Source organism: Felis catus, chromosome E2 (genome assembly GCF_018350175.1).
Source record: "Felis catus isolate Fca126 chromosome E2, F.catus_Fca126_mat1.0, whole genome shotgun sequence".
NCBI classification, from domain to species: domain Eukaryota; kingdom Metazoa; phylum Chordata; class Mammalia; order Carnivora; family Felidae; genus Felis; species Felis catus.
The window spans coordinates 5,659,360-5,681,485 of record NC_058382.1 but is presented as its reverse complement, the minus strand read 5'-3'; the positions used below and the strand labels follow the sequence as shown (position 1 = coordinate 5,681,485).

Here is a 22,126-nt window from a genome sequence, read left to right as displayed (position 1 = left end):
ATGTACATTTCAAATGTTAACGTTCACAAGATTGTATTGGGATCTTGTTACAATGCTGACCCTGTTTCAGGAAGTCTGGGGTGGGCCCTGAGATTCCACATTTTAACAAGTGACAAGGTCCAGTGATGTCAAAGTTTGGGGTCTATGGATCACCCCTTGAATGGCAAGGAGCTAGAACATTAAGAAAATATTCCTTGGATAACTTTTAACATCAAGAAATTGATGGTTTGTTCCTGGGTTTCATGCTACAAAAAAAAAATTACACAAATAAAAAGGTCTCAAGTAATAATTTAACACTTACACATTAGATGTCATTTAACTGTTTATATTACGAACATTTTTATATTATAAATTGTATTATTACACTAATGTATAAAACCACACATTCATGAGACACCTTAATTCCCATTTGATTAGAATAATGTATAAAATACCTAGTGAACTTTTGGGACTGAGTTTGAACCTAGTTTATTGAGCCTAGAATTTACTGGGAGAGGTTTAACAATTGAGAGAAACAGTAAAAATGAGATAAGGTAGCAACAGATAATAGTTTTAAAGTGTTCGGTATAAATTTGGTAACCATATACTATTGAAAAATTGATAGAATGGAAAATATTCATCACAGGAAATGTTCAATTTCCTATGTTCAATATATATTTCCAATTTTGAATATTTTTAAAAGTCCTTGTAGAGCTGTTATTCTTGGTTTTTGAAAATATCTCAGTAAAGCTATTGTTTTTTGGTGATCTAGATTTTAGCATTTGGGGACAATCAAGATGCCAGTATTCTGATTCTTACTGAAATGAATGAAGTAGTGCTTCCTGCAGATGAGACAAAATGCTTTTAGGCAGAAAATAGAAAATTTCTGGGGTGGGGATATATTTACCATGATGGTGTAAAATGCTGAGGATATATTTATGAGGCGTGTAAGTTTCTATTGCACATATTTAAAATCTGGGATTTCAGGAGCGCCTGGGTGGCTCAGTAGGTCAAGTATCCGACTTTGACTCGGGTCATGATCTCGCAGTTTGTGAGTTCGAGCTGCACATTAGGCTCTGTGCTGACAGCCCAGAGCCTGGAGCCTGTTCTGTATTCTGTCTCCTTCTCTCTCTGCCCCTCTCCTGCTCACACTGTCTCTCTCCCTCAAAAATAAATATTAAAAAAATTAAAAATAATATACAATTTGGGATTTCAGATTTTTTTCAAATCTCCAAGACTTAAAACTCCAGACCTATGCAGGTGCCTGGATGGCTCAGTTGGTTAAGCAGCTGACTTCTGCCCGGGTCATGACCTCCCAGTCTGTGAATTTGAGCCCCGAGTCGGGCTCTGTGTTGACAGCTCAGAGCCTGGAGGTGCTTAGGATTCTGTGTCTCCCTCTCTCTCTGCCTCTCCTCTGCTTGCTCGTGATCGCTTGCTCGCTCTCTCTCTCCCTCCATCTCAAAAATAAATAAACACTCAAGTCCAGACCTATGTAAACCTATTTTGTATACTTTTGATGACTGATACTTCTTTTTAGGACCAACCTAAAGAAAAAATTCCCTAGGGATCTTCATATATGAATAGCGGATCCATAATCTGGATGACCTTTTTGGGGAACTCCTGGGCCATTTCCTCTAGGACAACCTCAGTAATTCCTAGGGTGGGGTGAAATAATGAAGTCATGGGAAGACCGTTGATGTCTCTTGCCAGAACTGCCTGAGGTCTGTGATCGTAGCACTGCGCGTACTTTTTAGGACACAGCCTTCTCCTGGAGCCTAACACGGCAGCCACCCAGGGGGTGGTGCTCCCTTCACTTATGAGCACGCAGCAAGTGAAACTTGTGGGTTTCTAAAACAAACAAACAAACAAACATTTTAACCTGCAGTGTCCCCACCCTGTAACTTCAATGTTAAAGTCATCAAGGAAAATATTTTAACAAGAGAAATTGTAACCTCAACCACATTACAATACAAGCCCTCATCTCTCTATTCACCCTGTTTTCAATCCAACACCTGGTGGCTGGGAATGATTGCTGGTTTCCTTTCAGCTGAGCCCAATCTTGTGTCCCCCTTGCTTAAAGCTTGACTCTAAAATGGACTTTTCTGTGTCCTTTTATTTCTGAAGTTTTGTAGTTTTATACGTACGTGACAAATGTGAATCTGCATCAGAAATGGCCGTTTACTTTTCTTCTTTAAATGGCCAGATAGTAAACGTTTTAGTCTTTGTAAGCTGCGCTGTCTCTGTGCAACTGCTCCATCCTGACCCGGTTGGATCAGTTGCGTGTAATCAATGGCATCACTGATTTCCATGAAACCAGCTGTTGTGGTCCTGGACAAGAACAGAACCAGGCCCTCTCGAACCTGCGTGACCTGGGTTGTCCTCGCACAGGCCCCCTGCCGGAGACCTGCTCCAGCAGTCAGGGTCCTGTTGGGATGGGTGGACGTCGGCGAAGGAAATCACACTTCAGTTTCTGCACATCAGCCTTTATTGCAGGTAGCGAAGGAGTTATTTATCACTTGGGGACCGGAGTCTTAACAGGTGGGGGATGACTAATTCTACATGATAGGCATAGACAGGCATGTGTGCACCGACATATATAGTCTAACATGATTATTTCCAGGGAAAGGGGAAGGTACAAAGTTCATAGAAAGTTCCTCAAAGGTTATTTCCTCAGTTTACATAAGGTAGATACAATGAAAAGAAATCTTTAACAATGTCACAAACAGGGTCATTTATCTTATTACAATTCTCATGTAAAGTTCACCAGGTTCTCAGGGTCATGATAACTTTTCTAAGAAGCTTTACAATGTTGTTGTGTTCATATTGACGCAGTCAGAGTTTTACAATTTATTTATACACATTAGGGTACAGGTTGTCTTCTAATCCATTGTACACTTCACAATGGCAACCTTTAGGATTAGTCATAAACTTAGAACACAATACATTGCCACGGGCAACATCCAAACATATCTTTGACTAATTTCCAAGGAACTTTCCAAGCAGTATATCTAGTACTAGTAGGATGACTTACAGAATAATATTTCTGATTATAAATGAACCCAATACAAGGTGATTGAAAACCCCCTTTCAATTTCCTCTGGTAAAGTCCCCTCATCCCATGATTAGTATAAGGGCCCCAATCACTCCACATACACATATTACCCATGGGATCTTGTCTATATTTTACATATGTCTCCCATTTCCAGGCTTCCCCAAGAGTCAGAACTAAAGAGGACAGTAAGAGCAATAGCAGCATGTGGTTTGACGATGGTCCACTGCCTTGCAGTGGTTTCCAAAAGAGGATCTTTATCCTCATGGCAGTGCTGAATGAGACTTCATTCGGCTGGTTCCTTCAGCCCCCCATCTCTGTGATGTCCTGAGGATCCATTTCCTAGATCGGGAGGGGAAACTTCAAGATGTTTGACCACCTGACTAACCTCCGTGGGCTCGCTGGCCCCCAGGCTGGGCTGCGCAAGAATCGCTTGGAAAGGCTCATGGTCAGGCACGACTTGGAGCCTCTGGAGCCCACAGACCTTTAGGGGCCCCTCTGGCATCCCCCAGGTGCCAGGACTCGTGCCTGAGCCTGAGCCTGCAGCCACGAGGCAGCTTTTCAGCCCACCTGGAGCCCTCGCCCAAGCTGCGGACCAGATGGAGACAGTAAGGCTTTTTGCGGCAAACAAACACAAACAGAAAACAGATGGTGGAGCGATTGAATGAAACTCCAGGCCCCATCTGTCCACAAAGGCAGCTGAAGGGCCGGCAAGCATTGTCAGAGGCAACTTTTGCAGAATCTGCCTCAAATAAAAAATTACAACCGGGGGAAGACTTCCTGTAGGAAGAAGACGCCGCTTTGCCATAGAGAGAGAGAGCGAGCGAGCGCGCGCGCTGCGGGGCATGAAATTGCTTGCTGCTGTCCCCACAGCCCACTCACGTCGTGGCCCAAGGCTGCCAGCCCGCACCCCTATTCCTACTGCTGATGCCAGGACGAGTGATTAGAACGTCATCTCGAGGAACTGTGCGTGATCTTTCGGGCCCATGTGCCTCAAGGGGCAGGGGAAGGGCTGGCGTCTGTTTGACGGGGATCCTGATGGGACGTGGGCAGCTTCCCTGGCTGGAGAGGGTGTGGGAGCGCCGTGCCCTGTGCCCCCACCTGGCCCTGTGCCCCCACCTGGCCCTGTGCGTCTCTTCCATCTGCCTATTCCCGAGTTCTCTGCTCTAACAATGAACACCTAATCTAGTGTGTGAGCTATTTTCCTGAGCTCTGTCAGCAGCTCTAGCAAGTTCATCAAACCCAAGGCGGGTGGGGGGTGGCGTTTGGAACCTCGAATCCATGACCCATTGGTCGGAAGCACAGGCAGTTAGGATTGTGGAGGAAGGAGCAGCTGGAACATGGTGACCGGATCCGTAGGAGGTTTACCATCTCCTGTAATAGGATGTCTAGGGGCTGCCGTTCAGACGTGACAGGTGTTCTAGGAAGTCGCCCGGGACCCAGCGGCCTCCTCTCTGCACACTCTGCCCCATCACCACACAGCTCTCTGAGCGGCAGGACGGCTGTGGCCTTAAGTGCTGTGATGGGCAGTTTTATGTGTCAGCCTGCCCGGTGCATGGGGTGTCCCCATATTGCGTTAAACATCATTCTGTGTGTCTGTGAGGGTGTGTGATGAGATTGACATTTGAATCCGTACATTAAAGCCGATTCCCCTCCCCAATTCCTCGAGGGCCTGAACAGAACAAGTATGTTGAGTAAAGGAAACCTGTTCTCTGTGCCTTTGAGCCAGGACACAGGTTTTCTCTTGCATTTGGACTTGGAGAGGTAGCGTCTCCAGATTACCAACGACAAATTTGGGGATCTTTATTAAAAAGTTTTTTAATGTTGGGGCACCTGGGTGGCTCAGTCGGTTGAGCGTCCTACTTCAGCTCAGGTCATGATCTCATGGTCCGTGAGTTCGAGCCCTGTGTTGGGCCTGGAGCCTGCTTCAGATTCTGTGTCTCCCTCTCTCTCTGCCCCTCCCCCGTTCATGCTCTGTCTCTCTCTGTCTCAAAAATAAAATTTTTAAAAATTTTTTAATGTTTTTATTTATTTTTGAGAGACTGCACAAGTGGGGGAGGTGCAGAGAGAGAGGGACAGAGGATCTGAAGCGAGCTCTGCGCTGACAGCAGCGAGAAAGATGTGGGGCTCGAACTCACGAACTTCGAGATTATAACCTGAACCGCCCAGGCCCCCAGGTTTTGGGATTTCTCAGCCTCCATTAATCCCATGGGCCAGTGCTTTACAATATATCTCCCCTTCCCGTATAGAACCATATCATCAAGATACACAATTGATGGCATGTGTGTGGCTTTATTAATGTAAATGGGAATGTGTGAGTATGGTCCGCGTGAGTTACAGAGGAAGATGTGAGGGTATATGCCTGTATCCAAATATATTTTTTGCATATATATGTGTTGTCATTTATATAGAAATGTGTTTGTATTTGGGCGTGTGTGTGCGGTAAGGGTTGTGCACAGTTATGCCTCTAATCCCTGACTTGAATATGGGGAATACTAGATAGTGGACATCAAATTGTATGTTTATTTTTTAGGAAAAAAAAAAACCCAAAGAATTAATTTGAGCTCCTTTTATGTTTCTTAATTTAAAAAAGCGACCACAGGTGATTACAGCAAAAAATAGGTGCAGAAAAATGTAACCACCCAATGCCATTAAAATGAGTAAGCAGCACGGGCTTATCCCAGCCTTCTAGAATCTGCCCATTAACTCATCTGATCCATGTGCTTTTATTTGTAGGAGATCGTTTTATATTTTTCTGATGGATGTTGTTCGTCCTTTATATCCCTACTAGAGGTTGGGGGGAGAGATCAATGTTATAAATTATGCTAAAGAATTTCCAACTCCCCTACACTTCCAAATTAATAGTGAACAACAACCAAAAGAACGAAAAACATCCGGTGGTTTCTAATGCAAATTATTGTCATGGTGTTCTTCCTTTTACTTGTATCTCTTTGAAAATCCTTCCCAGGAACTTTGGCTAAATATCTCTACTCATAATTTAATGATGCTGCAGGCCAGGTGTCTGAAAATGGGGAACCCTTCTTTTTGGGGTAGAAAAATTTCTCTGGGGATCAGAAAATCGGATGAGATAGCAGAGTTTCATTCCCAGTCCCACAGGTATTTCCTGCTCTCTCCATGGGACATCCTGTCTGCCTCCAGGGGAAAGGACGAGTTTTTCCTAAACGCTGCAACAGTCTTTGGAAATAACTACAAACTTGTAATTGTTTCTCAGTAATTAACAACTGGGGGTGGGGGGAGTTTTCACAAATATTCTCTGATCCTGATACCTGGACACAGAAAAAGTGAAGCAAAGGGCTTAACATTTGCTGAAAGGATTCTGTCTTTCAGGATAGAATCTGTGGTACGTGAATCCCTTTCAGTATTTGGTTGTCCATTCCTGGAGGCCCTTTATGAGCTCCACATTCATTAGGTAAAAACCACCCAACTACAGGAGCACAAGTGAACAGATGATCAAAGATCCTTCAGAACCGCTGGTCTGCATCCCCTTCCTACTCCCCTCTCCTCCATTAGGTTTACCCACCATGGTCCACACTCAGGAAGGTGACTCCTTATCTATATTCACCAGTATTCAATCACTTATGTGAATGAGTCCTGGGTGTTGCACACACGTGTGAGATTCCAGTCAGAGCCCTGTTCACAGTGCCCCTTGACTAACACATGTGTGAGCCCAGAGGAGATGCTCAGTAAGAACCACTCTGGTGAATAAATGCGTGTTGTTCCCCCAACAAAGTGAGACTCCTAGTGGTGCTTCCTGCAAGTCACTGGTGGGGTTTGAAGTGTTGGGGTTTGGAGCCGCCAGCCCAGAAAAAACTCTTGAGATGTCTTTGGTACAAAAAGGTGGTTTTATTAAAGCACAGGGGCAGGACCTGTAGCAGGAATTGCTGCACTGGAGCTGCGAAGAGTGACTGGAGATATGCCTTCGGGTTGGGAGGGGGTTGGGGATAGAGTAAGTCTCTAAGGAATTTTGGAAACGAGGTTTCCAGGACCTTGAGGGGCTAGCTACTCTTAGGAAAAGGTCGTTTATTACTGTGTAGTAAAACCTGAGTCATGAGACCCCTCAAATGTGTAACACAGGGCCATAAGCTTGGAGTATGATTGCCAGCCTATATCTTTTGGGGGTAGAGCTAAGGGAAGTTTCCAAAGGAATTTTGATTAATTATAGGAGATTTCTGGGATCCTGGGGGGCCAGGCTAAGATTGCCTTTGCCCTTAGCAAAGTGTCCTCATGGAGGAGTTGAGTTCTCAGCAGAAGGTCACTCTGCCTGTCTCAAGGACTTGTTCACAGGTTGTAAGTTGTAAGGAAACTTTTCATTTGCCTTTGTTTCCCACATCACTAACTTCTCATCTTCCAAAAGGGCAGCAAAGAAAGTGCTCTTTCCGGAGAGTGACAGGTGGTCTTCATGGAGAACCATCCATGAGTTTCTGTTTTGAGATATGATGGTTGGATGTAAATGGCTGTCAGTTTGAAACTTTCTCTGGATCTTCCCTGGTGAAATCTGAAACAAGCCCTTGTACTGAGGGCAGGGAGAGTTGAAGAAAGGGGCAGACCACTCAGGGCGGTAGGTGGCAGTTTTAAGAAGCAAAGGGTGCTTTTATACCAGACTTGTCTTGAACAGCAACAAGACGAATGGATCCCCTCACCCCTGAAATTCAAGTCACTGTGTGTTCAGGAGGGAGGGTTGTTGTAATAGAAAGTTTCCCCAAGACTCTCCTTCCTGTGCCTGAAGGGGGCATATCGTTTACACCAAAGAGAGCTCTCTCTCAGTTGTTTCCGATATTACTGAGACGTTGTTGGGGCAGTCTAGTTTTGTTCCTTGAATATTACGCTTCTATTTGTCAAGGATTTGGGCACCCTTTAAAGTTGTTAGTCATGTAGTTCAAGAGGGAATTTAAAGAGGGAATTTCAGTTTGGGGAGCCAAAGAGCCTCTCCAGTTCAGGCATCAGTTTTGGCAAAAGGTAAGTAGCAAGATAATAATTGACTTCCAAAGGCAGTGTAGCTAGTAGTATTGAGAGGGAGTCCATAAAACAAAGCCCCAAGGGGGGCCCTCAGGTGGGGGATGCCTCCCTTTGCCAGAGGTTCTGGATCATAAAATAATCAGTCCGGGGTGCTTGGGTGGCTCAGTTGATTAAGCATCTCACTTTGGCTCAGATCATGATCTCATTGCTGGTGAGTTAGAACCCTGTGTTAGGCTCTATACTGACAGCTGAGAGCCTGAAGCCTGCATCAGATTCTGTGTCTCCATCTTTCTCCCTCCCCCCCCCCCCACTTGTGCTTCATCTCTCTTTCTCTCAAAAATAAATAAACATTAAGGGGAAAATTAAAAAAAAATGAGTCCACCATTTACAGTAATAGGTATTTACCCAAAGGATACAAAAATACAGATTCCAAGGGGCACATGTACCACGATGTTTATGGCAGCGCCATCATTGATAGCAAAATTATGGAAAGAGCCCAAATGTCTGTTGACTGATGAATGGATAAAAAAGGTGTGGTATATGTATGCAATAGAATATTATTTAGCCATCAAAAAGAATGAGATCTTGCCATTTGCAATGATGTGGATGGAAAGTAGAGTGTACTGTGCTAAGTGAAATAAGTCAGAGAAAGACAAATACCATATTATTTATTCATATGTGGAATTTAAGAAACAAAACAAATGAACATATTGGGGGGGAGGGGAAAATAAACCAAAAGAGAATTAAAAAAAAATTTTTTTTAATGTTTATTCGTTTTTGAAAGACAGAGACAGAACACAAGCAGGGGGGTGGTGGAGAGAGAGAGGGGGACACAGAATCTGAAGCAAGCTCCAGGCTCTGAGCTGTCAGCACAGAGCCCAACATGGGGCTCGAACTCACGAACCATGAAATCATGACCTGAGCCAAAGTCGGGTGCTCAACCAACTGAGCCACCAAGACGCCCCCAAAAGAGACTCTTAATGATAGAGACCAAACTGAAGGTTGATGGAGGGGAAGTGGGTGGGGGATGGGCTAAATGGATGATGGGTCCTAAGGATGACATGTGTTTGGTTGAGCACTGGGTATTGTATGTAAGTGATGAATCACTGAAACTCACTCCTGAAACCAATATTGCACTGTATGTTCACCAGAATTTAAATAAAAATGTGAAAAAAACAAACATTGGGAGAAAAAAAAATAATCCGCCCACTTCCCCTAACTTCTGGAAGAGTAGGGCAGTATAAACTGACCTCATTGTTCCAAAAAGCCTTAAAGTGAAAACAGGACTCGGAGTTTCACCAGGGCTTTATTCACCACAGTCACGGATGGAAGACTCAATCCCTATCTGGGCTATTGGGACAGAAGCTCTTGGTGTTCACAACAAACACCCTCTCTCTACTGTGGAAAAGAGGACGTGGCATGTGAAGACCTTCACGATATGTTCTGACCCCCCACAGGTGCCAAGATACAGTCGAGTTTTGGGGATCAGCCCAGGCAGTATGGGGTGGGGAAGCAGAAGCATATACCATGTGCACTTCTGCTGAAGAGTCTCTCGTATAAAGAGCTAGAAGATCTGGAGTAGCCCGATCAGCTCCACCCTAAGTTCATATTGGCTTTCTTTTCCCTTCACTGTGAGTTCTGCCCTAATAGGACCAGCTTAGTTCACTTCGTTTATGGGGCTCCCCTGCCCCCGACATGAGCCAAGGGGTTTAAGTCTTGTGTGGGTCAGGGGTGGCAGCAAGATCATGTTCCCCACCAGGGCAGACAAGGGGACTGATGTAGTTGGATGGGGGTCTCCTTTTCACTCTGGGGCCTGGGCTGCCTGCTTCCTCTTGTTTCTCTGAGCACCTGACAGCACACGGGATCAGAAGCTGCTTTCCCTCTGTCCCCACTCCTTTAGTTTTGCTTGACCTCTCAGACCTCCATGCTTTCTCTCCTGCACTTAGCACATCCTCCCTCTGGGTGCCGCTCAGGATGGTGACTTGGGCAACAGAACTACACAAGTTTGAGATCCTTTCCCTCCTCAGAATTCCCAAGTATCTCCAGCTTTTTCCTTAAGCTTGCAAAATTGGAGGGAGGGGTCTGGGGTTCCAAGGGACTGAGTGCCCTTGCCAGTAAGCCTGCTAAACCGGAGGGAGGGGTCTGGGGTTCCAAGGAACTGAGTGACCACCCTTGCCAGTAAGCGAGGCACTACCAGATGCAGCTCTTTTTTATTTCTCGTAGCCTGGGGGCTGCTTGCAGCTCAGCCACATGAAGTGATTGTGCAGCAAAACCTTGGATGCCAAGTAACTTGTTCTGTGAGTGTTCTGCTAGATAAGCAAACCTTTCTAATACACTTCAACTTGATAAACAAGTGATGTCTTGCACAAAAGTAGTTGGTGATGCTGGGTGTCACATGATCACAACTGAGCCAATAGTGCTCTCTCTCTCTCTCTGTGGGATTGTGGGTGATCATCTCCCTTGCCTGGATGCTTAGTCTCAGGCTGTGGTGTTTGGCAGAAGTCAGTGATTTTTCAGAATGTTGGAAGGTGCCCACGACTGGCACTAGTGTATTTTTTGTCACTCCAAAGCACTTATGGACAGTCCTTTGCTTTTCTATACAAGATGAGCTTAGGAATGCTTTGCTTCATTCTAGGTCAGGCTGCCTGCAGATACAGACCCTTTCCTCTGATGCCTTATTGCCAGTTACATTAAATGCAGTATGTGAAAAGCTTATTAATACTGTAGTGCAGTGAACATCTGTGCAAGTGTATACAATAGCCCCCCTGCAGAGAAAGATTCTATTGTGCTAATAGATAACCCTCCTCCCTCTTGTCTCCCTCACACCAGCCATGAAGGTTTGCAAGGGTAAGTGTAGGTTGATTTGTTTATTTTTCTTTATATTTTATGTTTTCTTTGTTTTTTTATTTTTTTATTTTTTATTTTTTATTTTATTTTTTTAACGTTTATTTATTTTTGAGACAGAGAGAGAGCACGAATGGGGGAGGGGCAGAGAGAGAGGGAGACACAGAATCGGAAGCAGGCTCCAGGCTCTGAGCCATCAGCCCAGAGCCCGACGCAGGGCTCGAACTCACAGACCGCGAGATCGTGACCTGAGCTGAAGTCGGACGCTTAACCGACTGAGCCACCCAGGCGCCCCTATTTTCTTTATTTTGTATTACAGTATTGTAATAATCATTAATATGAATATTTTTGGGTTGTGGAACCAATCATCTGAATTGTCATTATTTTTTATGGGGAAGTTCACTTGATATACAAATGCTTTGGATTACAAGCATGTTTCTGGAATGAATTATGCTCGCAAACCAAGGTTTTACTGTATTTTGATTCACTCCAAGTTTTACCTCAAGTTTGGGGGCTCCTTGGCCTTCCCTCCTGCCAGGTGGTAAATGGACAAACAAAGCTCTTACAGGCTGCTTGGTTCAGTCCTGCCGCTCACCCTCCAGCCTCATCACCATGGAGGATGTGGAGACTCTTCTGCAACTTTACCCACATCGGTGAAGAGCGCTAGCTACCGGTTTCAGGAGACTTTCTCCCGTCCCCTAACCAGCCCCACAAAGGGCCTTGTCATTTTCTCTTCCAGAAAATCTCTCTCCCTCTTCTATCATTCCCCTTAGCAAAACTGTCAAGAAGCATGGAGAGTTTTCCATTTTATCCTATTTGCCAACCAACAAGTTACCTGTCAGTTTCATGGATGCTGGCAGAGGGCATGAGTCTCTGGGTAGGAGATACAAGGCTTATCATTGCAAAGAAATGTTAAAAAGCTGGGAAGATGTAAATATGTTAGTGTTGAAATGTCCTTATGTTTTCCAGGTAGAAGTTAAAGATACTAAATAACTTGGCACTTTGACTAGTTTTTAAGTCTGTTGTAGGGCACCTGGGTGGCTCAGTCAGTTAAGCATCCAACTCCTGGTTTTGGTTCAGGTCATGATCTTGTGGTTCATGGGTCTGAGACCCGCATCAGGGTCTGGGCTGATGGTGCGGAACCTGCTTGGGACTCTCTTTTCCTCTCTCTCTGCCTTTCCCGCACCTCTCTCTCAAAATAAATAAATAAACTTCGAAAAAAAACCCTAAAAGTTTGTTGTAATATCTGGGTTAAAAACGAAGAGATCGTGAATATTACAATCTCTAAAGAAAAAGGATAAATTGTACAATAATTTAAAAATTAACACAGAAGGGGCACCTGGTTGTGGCTCAGTTGGTTAAGCGTCCACATCTTGATTTCAGCTCAGGTCATGGTCTCATGACATTGAGCCCCACATCGGGCTCTGAGTTGACAGAGCCTGTTTGGGATTCTCTCTCTCCCTCTCTCTCTGCTCCTCCCCCACTGTTTCTCACACACTCTCTCTCTCAAAACTAAATAAATGTAAAAAAAAAAAAATGAAAACACGAGAGAAGTAAGCTAGAATAAGAAAGTAAAACATGTCGTTGGGAGCCCACAACATATATGTAAAGCAAATCATAAAAATATGCATCATATCAAATTGTTCTTGTTAAAATCAAACATTGTTGTATATACAATTGGGCATGTATTAAGAGATAGAGCTAAAACATAAGGAATATAGTAGAAAACTGAAAAGCATGCGACTTCACCCAATTAATCAACCAGCATGGTGAGATAAATATCAGATTAAAAAGAATTTAAAGAAAAGGCAGTTTGCAGTTATTGGACTAAGAATTATTTTAATGTTCCTGAATGTGCAATTATCCAATATTATTTGATGGAGAAGATATTAATCTGGCAACATATACGTAGAAATATATCACAGTCTTCCCTTATCCACTCGGGATATGTTCCAGATTCCAGATCCAGTGGATGCTTGAAACTGCAGATAGTACTGAACCGTATACATATGATATTTTTTCCACACATACGTATCTCATATCTATGATGCAGTTTAACTTATGAGTCAGACTTGGTAAGAGATTAATAATGAGTAATAATAAAAATTATAACAATATACTGTAATAATACTGTGAATCTGGTCTCTCTCTCTCCCTCTCTCTCCCCCTCTCTCAAAATATTGTGCTGTCCTCACACTTCTTATGATGATGTGAGACAATAAAATGCCTACGTGATGAGATGAAGTGAGGGGAATGAGGTAGTCTTGTGATTTAGCGCTAGGCTGCTATGGAGCTTCTGACCATAAATCAGAACGAGGATTGTCTGCTCGTGGGCTGCCGTTGACCACATGGAACACAAACCGCAGAGGGTGAGACCTTGGATAAGGAGGTGCTACTGTATTTTAACTTGATAACTATACCACATTTCGTTTATAATTGCTCTGGATGTTGTTTATTTAGGAGAAGCTCAGTTTGTCTCGTTTACCCCTCTCTCATAATATGAATATTTCATAAATGTGCTTGCACATTGAAAGGGGTTAATAAATAACCACTGTGAATAGGCATATAACTTACATATTTATGATAAGTTTAGGCGGTTTTGTTTCCTTATCCAGGCAGAGTAGAGGGTGGACACTCTGGGGTCATGTCTCATGAGGATGTAGGGGCTGAGAGTAGGAAAACACATAGTGAGTATTGTAGAAGTGTTCCTCAGCCACAGACTGGGGTTGTTAAAAACTGAGAAACACATGTGGAAGATAGAGGACAGCATCCATAAAGAAAGGAAGAAGAACGCCAGCACAAGGATGCTTCGGGTGGCTCTGCTCTCAGGGGAGGACCTAGGGGAGAGATTGTTCCTACGAATGTATTGGACCCGCTGCTTGTGGCTGTGCAGGATGAAAACCATGGAGCCGCTGGCCCAGAGCATGAGCCCCAAACAGAAACCATCATGGGATAATAGCAATGGCACATAGAATGACTGTGCGATTTTGTCGGAAGATATCGCGTAACAGTAGTCCTGATCTATTTTCTTTGTGACGTTTATGTTATTCCTTTTGTCAGTTAGATGAAAAGGAACCACAATACTTCGCACTATATTCAAGACCCAGCAGAAGATGTTGGAGGTGCCCATGTACTTGGGAGCTTTTATTTTAAGCTGTGCCCACCTGGAGTCCCCAGGACTGATCATGATCACCTGGAAGACAGTCAAGAGGCAGGTGGTTCCAATGGCCACATCCCTGCCCACTCTGTGAACAAAGAAAACAAGTTTGCATCCAAAATCATCGAGAAAATGTGTCAACCCAAAAGATGCCATTGTTTGAGGGATTCCTTTAGAAAAAATAACTAAGAGGTTGGCTACAGTCAGATACTTAACAATCAAGTCTGTGCACCTAAGCTTGTATCCTGTCAAATAAAGGAAGAGATAATAGTAAAAAACAGAGAAATTCCCCAGAATTCCAACTGTAGTTTGTAAGAAAAAGATCATTGCCATCGTCAAATCCCTGGTGGTCATTCTGTAAAATCCCAGGGAGTGAAATTCTTCTTCTGAGCCAGGTTCCTGCATGGGAACAGGAGGTGTGAGGCACGTGTGTCACATTGGTTAAAATCCAATGTTCTCCACTTAGAGTTCCCACTTAAAAATAATTATTTAGAATATTTACTTTTTAACAAGTTTCCAAGGGTTGAACTTAGAACACTAGAAGAGCTTTTTACGTAACATAGATCATTGCTATAAAGGCTGTGTATGTAGTACATTCTGTATTCTTCACAAGTTGTTGAGAGTCAGTATTTTCATGGAAAAGATAAGGAGGCAGAGAAAGTTTGGTGATTTGTCAAATTCAAATGTTTTGACATTTGAATGGGAATGGGGAGATTAGAACCTGACTGGGCTGGTATGATGACAGTGCCTTTAAACACAGTGCTGTTTTAACAAAGCTAATTAGACGTATTCTTCAAAATACAGGTGTATAGGGGCACCTGGGAGGCTTAGTCGCTTGAGCATCCAACTTTTGATTTTGGCTCAGGTCGTGATCTGAGGATATCTGCACTGAGTGTGGAACCTGCTTGGGATTCATTCTCATTCTCTCTCTCTCTCTCTCTCTCTCTCTCTCTCTCTCTCTCTCTCTTTCAATCTCTCATTGAATAAATATTAAAAAAAAATACAGGTCTATAGGTATGCCTGGATGGCTCAGTTGTAAGAGCATGTGACTCTTGATCTGGGAGTTGTGAGTTAGAGCCCACATCAGGTGTACAGATTACTTAAATAAATAAACTTTAAAAAAACATTCAAAATACAGGCATATATTCAGACATTCTCATACCTTGTGATCTTATTTTAGATAAGTAGTATTTTTTCTAACATTTTTTCATTTATGTTTAAAGATTTCTTGTGTGGACCACTAACAATAATGAATATTTAAATATCTCAATCAAATGTAGACTCACTGACTGTAGTATAATTCTAGGGACCTGCTCCATGACAAATTGTGTTTAAAGAAAAGTGTGTCGTTAGCTTTCTAGCGTATTGGCAATTGATCCACTATTTTTCTTTTATGACACCTACCATAGAAATCATTGAATGCCATGTCATGCCTTAAATAGTGAGACTTGAAATGCCAATATGTGATAAGCTGGTATAGAATAGAAACTCAATATTACTAATTTCAAATCTTAAGCTGCTCTGTTTACCACCACTTAAGAAAAGGTATTAGCAATAAGATAAGGTTTGTGAAAAATCAAAATGTAAGACTTACACAAGAGAATTTCTTATCTTAAAAGTGTGTGTATTATATAAATTGAGATTGTAGAGTTTGGGGTTAATATAAGAATAGTTTTTTTTTTTTTTTTTTTTTAATTTTTTTTTTTTCAACGTTTTTTATTTATTTTTGGGACAGAGAGAGACAGAGCATGAATGGGAGGGGCAGAGAGAGAGGGGGACACAGAATCAGAAGCAGGCTCCAGGCTCTGAGCTGTCAGCCCAGAGCCCGACGCGGGGCTCGAACTCACGGACCGCGAGATCGTGACCTGGCTGAAGTCGGACGCTTAACCGACTGCGCCACCCAGGCGCCCCTATATAAGAATAGTTTTAAACCAGAGAATACATCACAAGATATTTCCCGGGTAATAGTTGCTGTCTGAAACCCATTTTGTAACGTTACTATTTCAATTGCTTCCCCCTTAATTTGAAGAGGGACAACAGTCTCACCAAACTCAATAGACCAAGGATATATTCAGTAGGAAACAATTCTTGTCTCCATAGCTCTTCATACACCCAGAATTAGAGAAATCATTCCTATATCAGAAATTGCCTTTTGGATGCACTGGTTTTACACTAGTTTAGAGGATTCCTGTAGATTTATTTTAATCCTTATTACAAGCATGCAGATGTTAGAGTCACACTGCTACAAATCCTGAAAATGTAGTCTATGATTCCTGTACACAGTCCTTAAGTACTTTAAAGTCTGTTTTCCTTATCACTTGGATTAAACACCAGTAGTCACTGTCAGTTAGGATTACACTAAATCACATCAGGAGCCATCAGGTCTAGGAACCCATCTCCCTTTACTAGCTCAGCTCATGCCTCAGAATTATTCCTCCTTCCTGTGCGCCCTTGGCACTCAACCAGAAGACTCTCTCTTTCTGAGACCATCACTTTCCAAGACTCCTGGTACCCCACTGTGCTTGCAGACTCTGCCTCTCAGAATGATAAAGAAAATACTCACTTGACTCCCTCCAGCCGCCAGGACGGTGGGCTCAGTGTGCTGGTCACGACAATCAGGATTTGTGTGATAGGGAGGGAGGCAGCCAGACCGTAAGATATGGGTTTGCAGTTCTATGATCTCACCTCCCTGCAGAATTATCTTTTCACCTGTAGCCACAGTGAGAGGACAGGCTTGGGGAACTGAGAATATTTGTGACAGACTTTTTCCCCCAGTTGCTAATTGCTGAAAATAATGACAAGTTTCTAGTTATCAGCTCCTAAAAGACCTTTGCAAGTGTTAAGAGGGCTTTTTCTTTTCCTTAATGCCTGGAAGCAGACAGGGTCTCATAGGGAGGGAGCAGGAAATACTAAGGTCTGACAACACGTGTGGGACTGGCAGTAAGGCTGAGGTGTCTCATGGGCTTCTCTGCTCCCCTGAGTTGTTCATCCCAGAAGTGAGCCTTAACTAATTTTCAGGCCAGTGTTCTGTTCCATCATTTAAATTACGAGAACATAAACCAGACAATGTACCTCAGAAGGATTTTTAAAGCAGTTAAAAAATGTGGTTAAAAAAAGAACATAATAATCATTTATATTAGAAAACATTGAACTCTTTTCCCCCCAGAAATCAGTGTCAATTAATTTGGTAGTTTAGGTGATACGGGATTTTTTTTCTTCCATAGAAGAAGTCTATAAAAACTTCCAATAGGAAGTCTAAACAGAACAATATCCATGGAACGTTAGAGATTTATAGGTGTCTGTTAGAAGACAAGCACTAAAATCAGATGGTTATTCAGGCTGATTGTATAATTTTTAAACTATGGAATAAGTTGATACTACTTCAAGACCGCCAATGGTGGAACTTCTACAATTAATCCATTGCTTTTTTTTTTTTGCCTAAGAAACAAATCCAGTATTTAACACTATTACACTATCCAGTTTCCCCAATTTACAAATCAGGGATTAGAGACATAATGATGATAACCCCTACACACACATACACTTTCACAATTGTAAATTTACACACATGCATATCAACACACTCAAATATACACTTCTTAAACACATTCACACTCGCATGTACTTTCGGTGACAAACTCATGATCAGCCACAGTCACATTCCTAATGTGACTGTGACACACAGCCCTAATAATCCCCAATAAGTCTTAAAAAGGGGCTCACGTGTAGAACAGTGGTAGCTCCAGAACTCTAGATACCTGCAAAGGGGACACATCTTGCTCATTTTACATCCTTCCATCCCTGTGATGTTATTTACTAACTGTAACATTTCAAAGATGCTGTGATAAGGCCACTTCAGGTTGAGGCACACAGTGGTAAAGTTGGGGTGTTGGGGATGTGCTGCTCTGCATGTGTGACAGAGAACGAGAATGTGGGATAGAGTGACCTACAACAAGGGCACAGGATGGGGGTATAGATATGGTTTAGAGAGCATGGGGATGTGGGGAGACAGAAATTGAGGAGCAGAGGAAAGGGGTTTAAAAGATACAGGAGTGGTTGATTCATAGAGCAGTTAAAGTGTAGGTTTCGCTAAGTGAGGGGCAAATTGTGCAGAGAAGTTAAGGGTAGGAAGATACTGTGTGTGCTGGGTGAATAAGTGATTTGGGGTCCCGGGAAAGAAGGGCTTAATGGGAATGGGCAGGTAATGGGAGAAGGTGGTTAAGGAGAGTGGGTAAAAGGGACTTTACATCTTTGAGAGGTTAAAGACTGTGATGGGTGAGGGGGTATTAGAAGTAGGGCATGCAGGTCCTGGTGGTGGTTAATGAGCCCTAAACAGTGGCGAAGAGTAGAAGGGGAGGTAGAGCTGTGGGCCATGGTAATGAAGAGTGAGGCAAAATGGCGGAAGAGTGATGAACGGAGATTGGGAGGATACTTCCACCATGTGCTAAACAGCCCAGGGAAAGGGGCGGGGATTTCATGGTTGAGATGGTGTGTGAGGCTGTTGGGTGAGAGAAGAAAGCTGGGTGATTGGGGCCTAGGGCTGCTAGGTTCCAGGAGCACCGAGTTCAGTGGAAACAGACTGGGATCTCTAGAACAGAGGACTGATTTATGTTTAGGGAAAGGCAGCACTGGAGGGCTAACAGAAGGGTGATGGCTGGTGAAGAAAGCTCGTCTGTGATATCTGGAATGCAGTAGGGCAGGAGGGGTGGAGATTTGAGTTCAGAGCACAATAGAGGAGTTTTGAAGGATCATATGGTGGTGAGGTCCTATGGAGTTTTAGGGGACGTTCAAGGTCAAGTGAGTGGGAGTGGGGAAAGCCAAAGGGTGGGGACAGATGGAGCCTGGAGTGATGGAGGTCACAGGGGAAGACTGGATATCGCTAATTCACTCACCACATTCATTAATTCCCTCATTTACATTTGACTCACAACTTAATCTTGGAAAGAGTCTAGGTTTAATTCACAAGGCAAAAAAACTTAGGCATAAAATACCTGAAATTGAATATGTAGTGGAGAACTGCATGCAGGAATTGGGGTGTACTACAAGCCACAGCCATTTTGCTCTTTTTTTTAAATATGTTTTTTAAGTTTATTTATTTATTTAGAGAAAGGGGGGCATGGCAGAGAGGGAGAAAAAGAATCCCAGTCTTTGGAGACTGCACTGACAGTGCAGAGCCTGATGAAGCAGGGCTCAAGCTCATGAACCATGAGATCATGAACTGAGCCAAAATCAAGAGTCAGATGCTTAACTGACTGAGTCACCCAGGTGCCCTCATTTTGCTCCTTTAAGATGGGAAGCAAAGAGTGTGACCATGGCAGTTTGGCCAGGAGCCACCTTTAACCAGTATCAGGTACTCAGTGATGGAAAGTGGTGTCAGAATGTCCCTTATCTGGCTTTACCTATGTCTTGAAGACCTTGAGTACCTCACAGTTAATGGTGAAAATCCCTTTGTTCCACTGTTGCTAGAATATAATATGTGCTTTATTAAAATATGAGACAGAGCAAGGTAAAACTTAAATTTCTAAGTATTCTTTTTCCTTTTATTTTTTCCCCTTATTGGAAACCATTTGAAGAGTTGTACTATTTTTGTAGATTTACTGAAATTTATTTTAAACCTATGTTTTCATTGAGAAAAATCACTGGTCTCATAATGTGGCCAATACATCTCCACCCACGGTTGTAACTGGGAGGTTTATGTCATGTCGCATTACAAGAGGGACTTTGCAGGGGCGCCTGGGTGGCTCAGTCGGTTAAGCGGCCGACTTAGGCTCAGGTCATGATCTCACGGTCCATGAGTTCGAGCCCCGCATCGGGCTCTGTGCTGACAGCTCAGAGCCTGGAGCCTGCTTCAGATTCTGTGTCTCCCTCTCTCTGACCCTCCCCTGTTCATGCTTTGTCTCTCTCTGTCTCAAAAATAAATAAACGTTAAAAAAAATTTACAAGAGGGACTTTGCAGATGTCCTTAAGCTTCTGCGTGTAGGTGATAAAGTGACCACAAAAAGGGTTTATCGAATGGGCACAATGTAACCAGATGAAGTCTTAGACCAAGGAGTAAGTTAGAGATGAGAGGCCTGAGGGTTTCTTCCCATGCTGTGACTCTCTTTGGAGACAGGTGACTAGGGGCACATGGAAACCATGAGGAGGAAATAATTTCTGCCAATAACCAAAGGATCTTGGAACCTGAATTCTTCCCTAGTGTTACACAGAAGAGCCCATGTGGGTTGCCCTCTGGATTTTTGATTTTTGAGCTTCTAAGCAGCGTACCCAGCCAAGCCTACAGAACTTCTGATTTATGAACTGTGAGACCATAAGTGGGTGTTATATTAGCCACTAAGTATGTGGCAATTTGTTAGGTTGGAAATACAAAATACGCATACCTCATTTTGTTATTCTTCACTTTGTTTTGCTTCAGTTGAAACTTTCTGGTAACCCCGCCTCCAGCAAATCTATCAGTACCATTGTTCTAACAGCAGTTGCTCACTTTGTGTCTCTGTCACGTTTTGGTAATTCCTGCAATAGTCCACACTTTTCCATTAATATATTTGTGATGGTGATCTGTGATTGGTGATCTTTGAAGTTACTATTGTAATTGCTTTGGGATGCCACAAACCACAGCCACGTAAGACGACAAACTTAATCGATAAATGTTGTGTGTGTTCTGAGTGCTCCACTGGCCAGCTATGTCCCCGTCTCTCTCTCTCTCTCCCCAGACCTCCTTATTCCCTGAGACACAACAGCATTGAGATCAGGCGACTTAATATAAGTTTATTTATTCAGAGAAAGGGGGGAGGAGCAGAGAGAGAGGGAGTGGCTTCCAAGTGTAAGGAACAGTCACATGCCTCTCAGCTTAAATCAAAAGCTAGAAATGATTAAGCTTAGTGAGAAGGCATGTCGAAGGCCAAGACAGGCTGAAAGCTGGGTCTGTCATACCAAACAGCCAAACTGTGAATGCAAAGGAAAAGTTCTTGAAGGAAGTTAAAAGTGCTAGTCCAGTGAACACACAAATAAGAAGGCAAAAGAGCCTACGCTGATATGGAGAAATCTGTCATGGTCTGCAGAGAAGATCAAAACAGCCACAACATTCCCTTAAGCCAAAGCCTAATCCAGCGCAAGGCCCTGACTCCCTTCAATTCTGTGAAGGCCACGAGAGAGGCATGGAGGCGGCAGATGACCAGTCTGAAGCTAGCGGAGGTGGTTCAGGAAGCTGAAGGAAAGAAGCCATCTCCGTAACATCACAAGGCGAAGCAGCAAGTGCTGATGTAGAAGCTGCAACAAGTTGTCCAGAGCTCGCTAAGATCTTTTGTGAATGTGGCTACACCAAACAACAGATTTCCAGTGTAGACAAAACAACCTTCTACTGGAAGAAGATGTCATGTACGACTTTCATTGCTAGAGAGGAGAAGTCAATGCCTGGCTTCAAAGCCTCTAAGGACAGGCTGACTCCTTTGAGAGGCTAATGCAGCTTCTGACTTTAAGTGGAAACCAGTGCTCAGTGACCATTCTGAAAATCCTAGAGTCCTTAAGAATTATGCTATATCTACTCTGCCTGTGCTCTCTAAATGGAACAGCAAAGCCAGGATGACAGCACATCTGTTTACAACACAGTTACTGAATATTTAAGCCCACTGTTGAGACCTACTGCTCAGGAAAAAAAAAAAGATTTCTTTCAAAATGTGACTGCTTATTGACAACGTACCTGGTCACCCAAGGGCTCTGATGGAGACACACAATGAGATTAATATTCTTTGCATGCCTGCTAACACAACATCCATTCTGCAACCCATGGATTGAGAAGCCATTTTGACTTTCCAGTCTTACTATTTAAGAAAGCAATTTCGGAGTGCCTGGGTGGCTCAGTCAGTTAAGGGGCTGACTTCGGCTCAGGTCATGATCTCACGGTCCGTGAGTTTGAGCCCTGCGTTGGGCTCTGTGCTGACAGCTCAGAGCTCAGAGCCTGGAGCCTGTTTCAGATTCTGTGTCTCCCTCTCTCTGACCCTCCCCTGTTCATGCTCTGTCTCTCCCTGTCTCAAAAATTTAAAAAAAAACGTTAAAAAATTTTTTTAAAAAGAAAGCAATTTCATAAGGCTTTGACTGCCATAGATTGTGATTCCTCTGGTGGA

The 22,126-nt window shown here is 43.3% G+C and overlaps 1 protein-coding gene across 1 annotated transcript; it reads right to left on the bottom strand.

Annotated features, from left to right (window-relative positions):
• Window positions 1-13,427: 13,427 nt before the first annotated feature.
• Window positions 13,428-14,360, bottom strand: FELCATV1R6 (vomeronasal 1 receptor felCatV1R6). The gene has a single exon (NM_001167478.1). The coding sequence runs from the start codon at window positions 14,358-14,360 to the stop codon at window positions 13,428-13,430; it is 933 nt and encodes a 310-aa protein (NP_001160950.1).
• Between the last annotated feature and the right edge of the window lie 7,766 nt (window positions 14,361-22,126).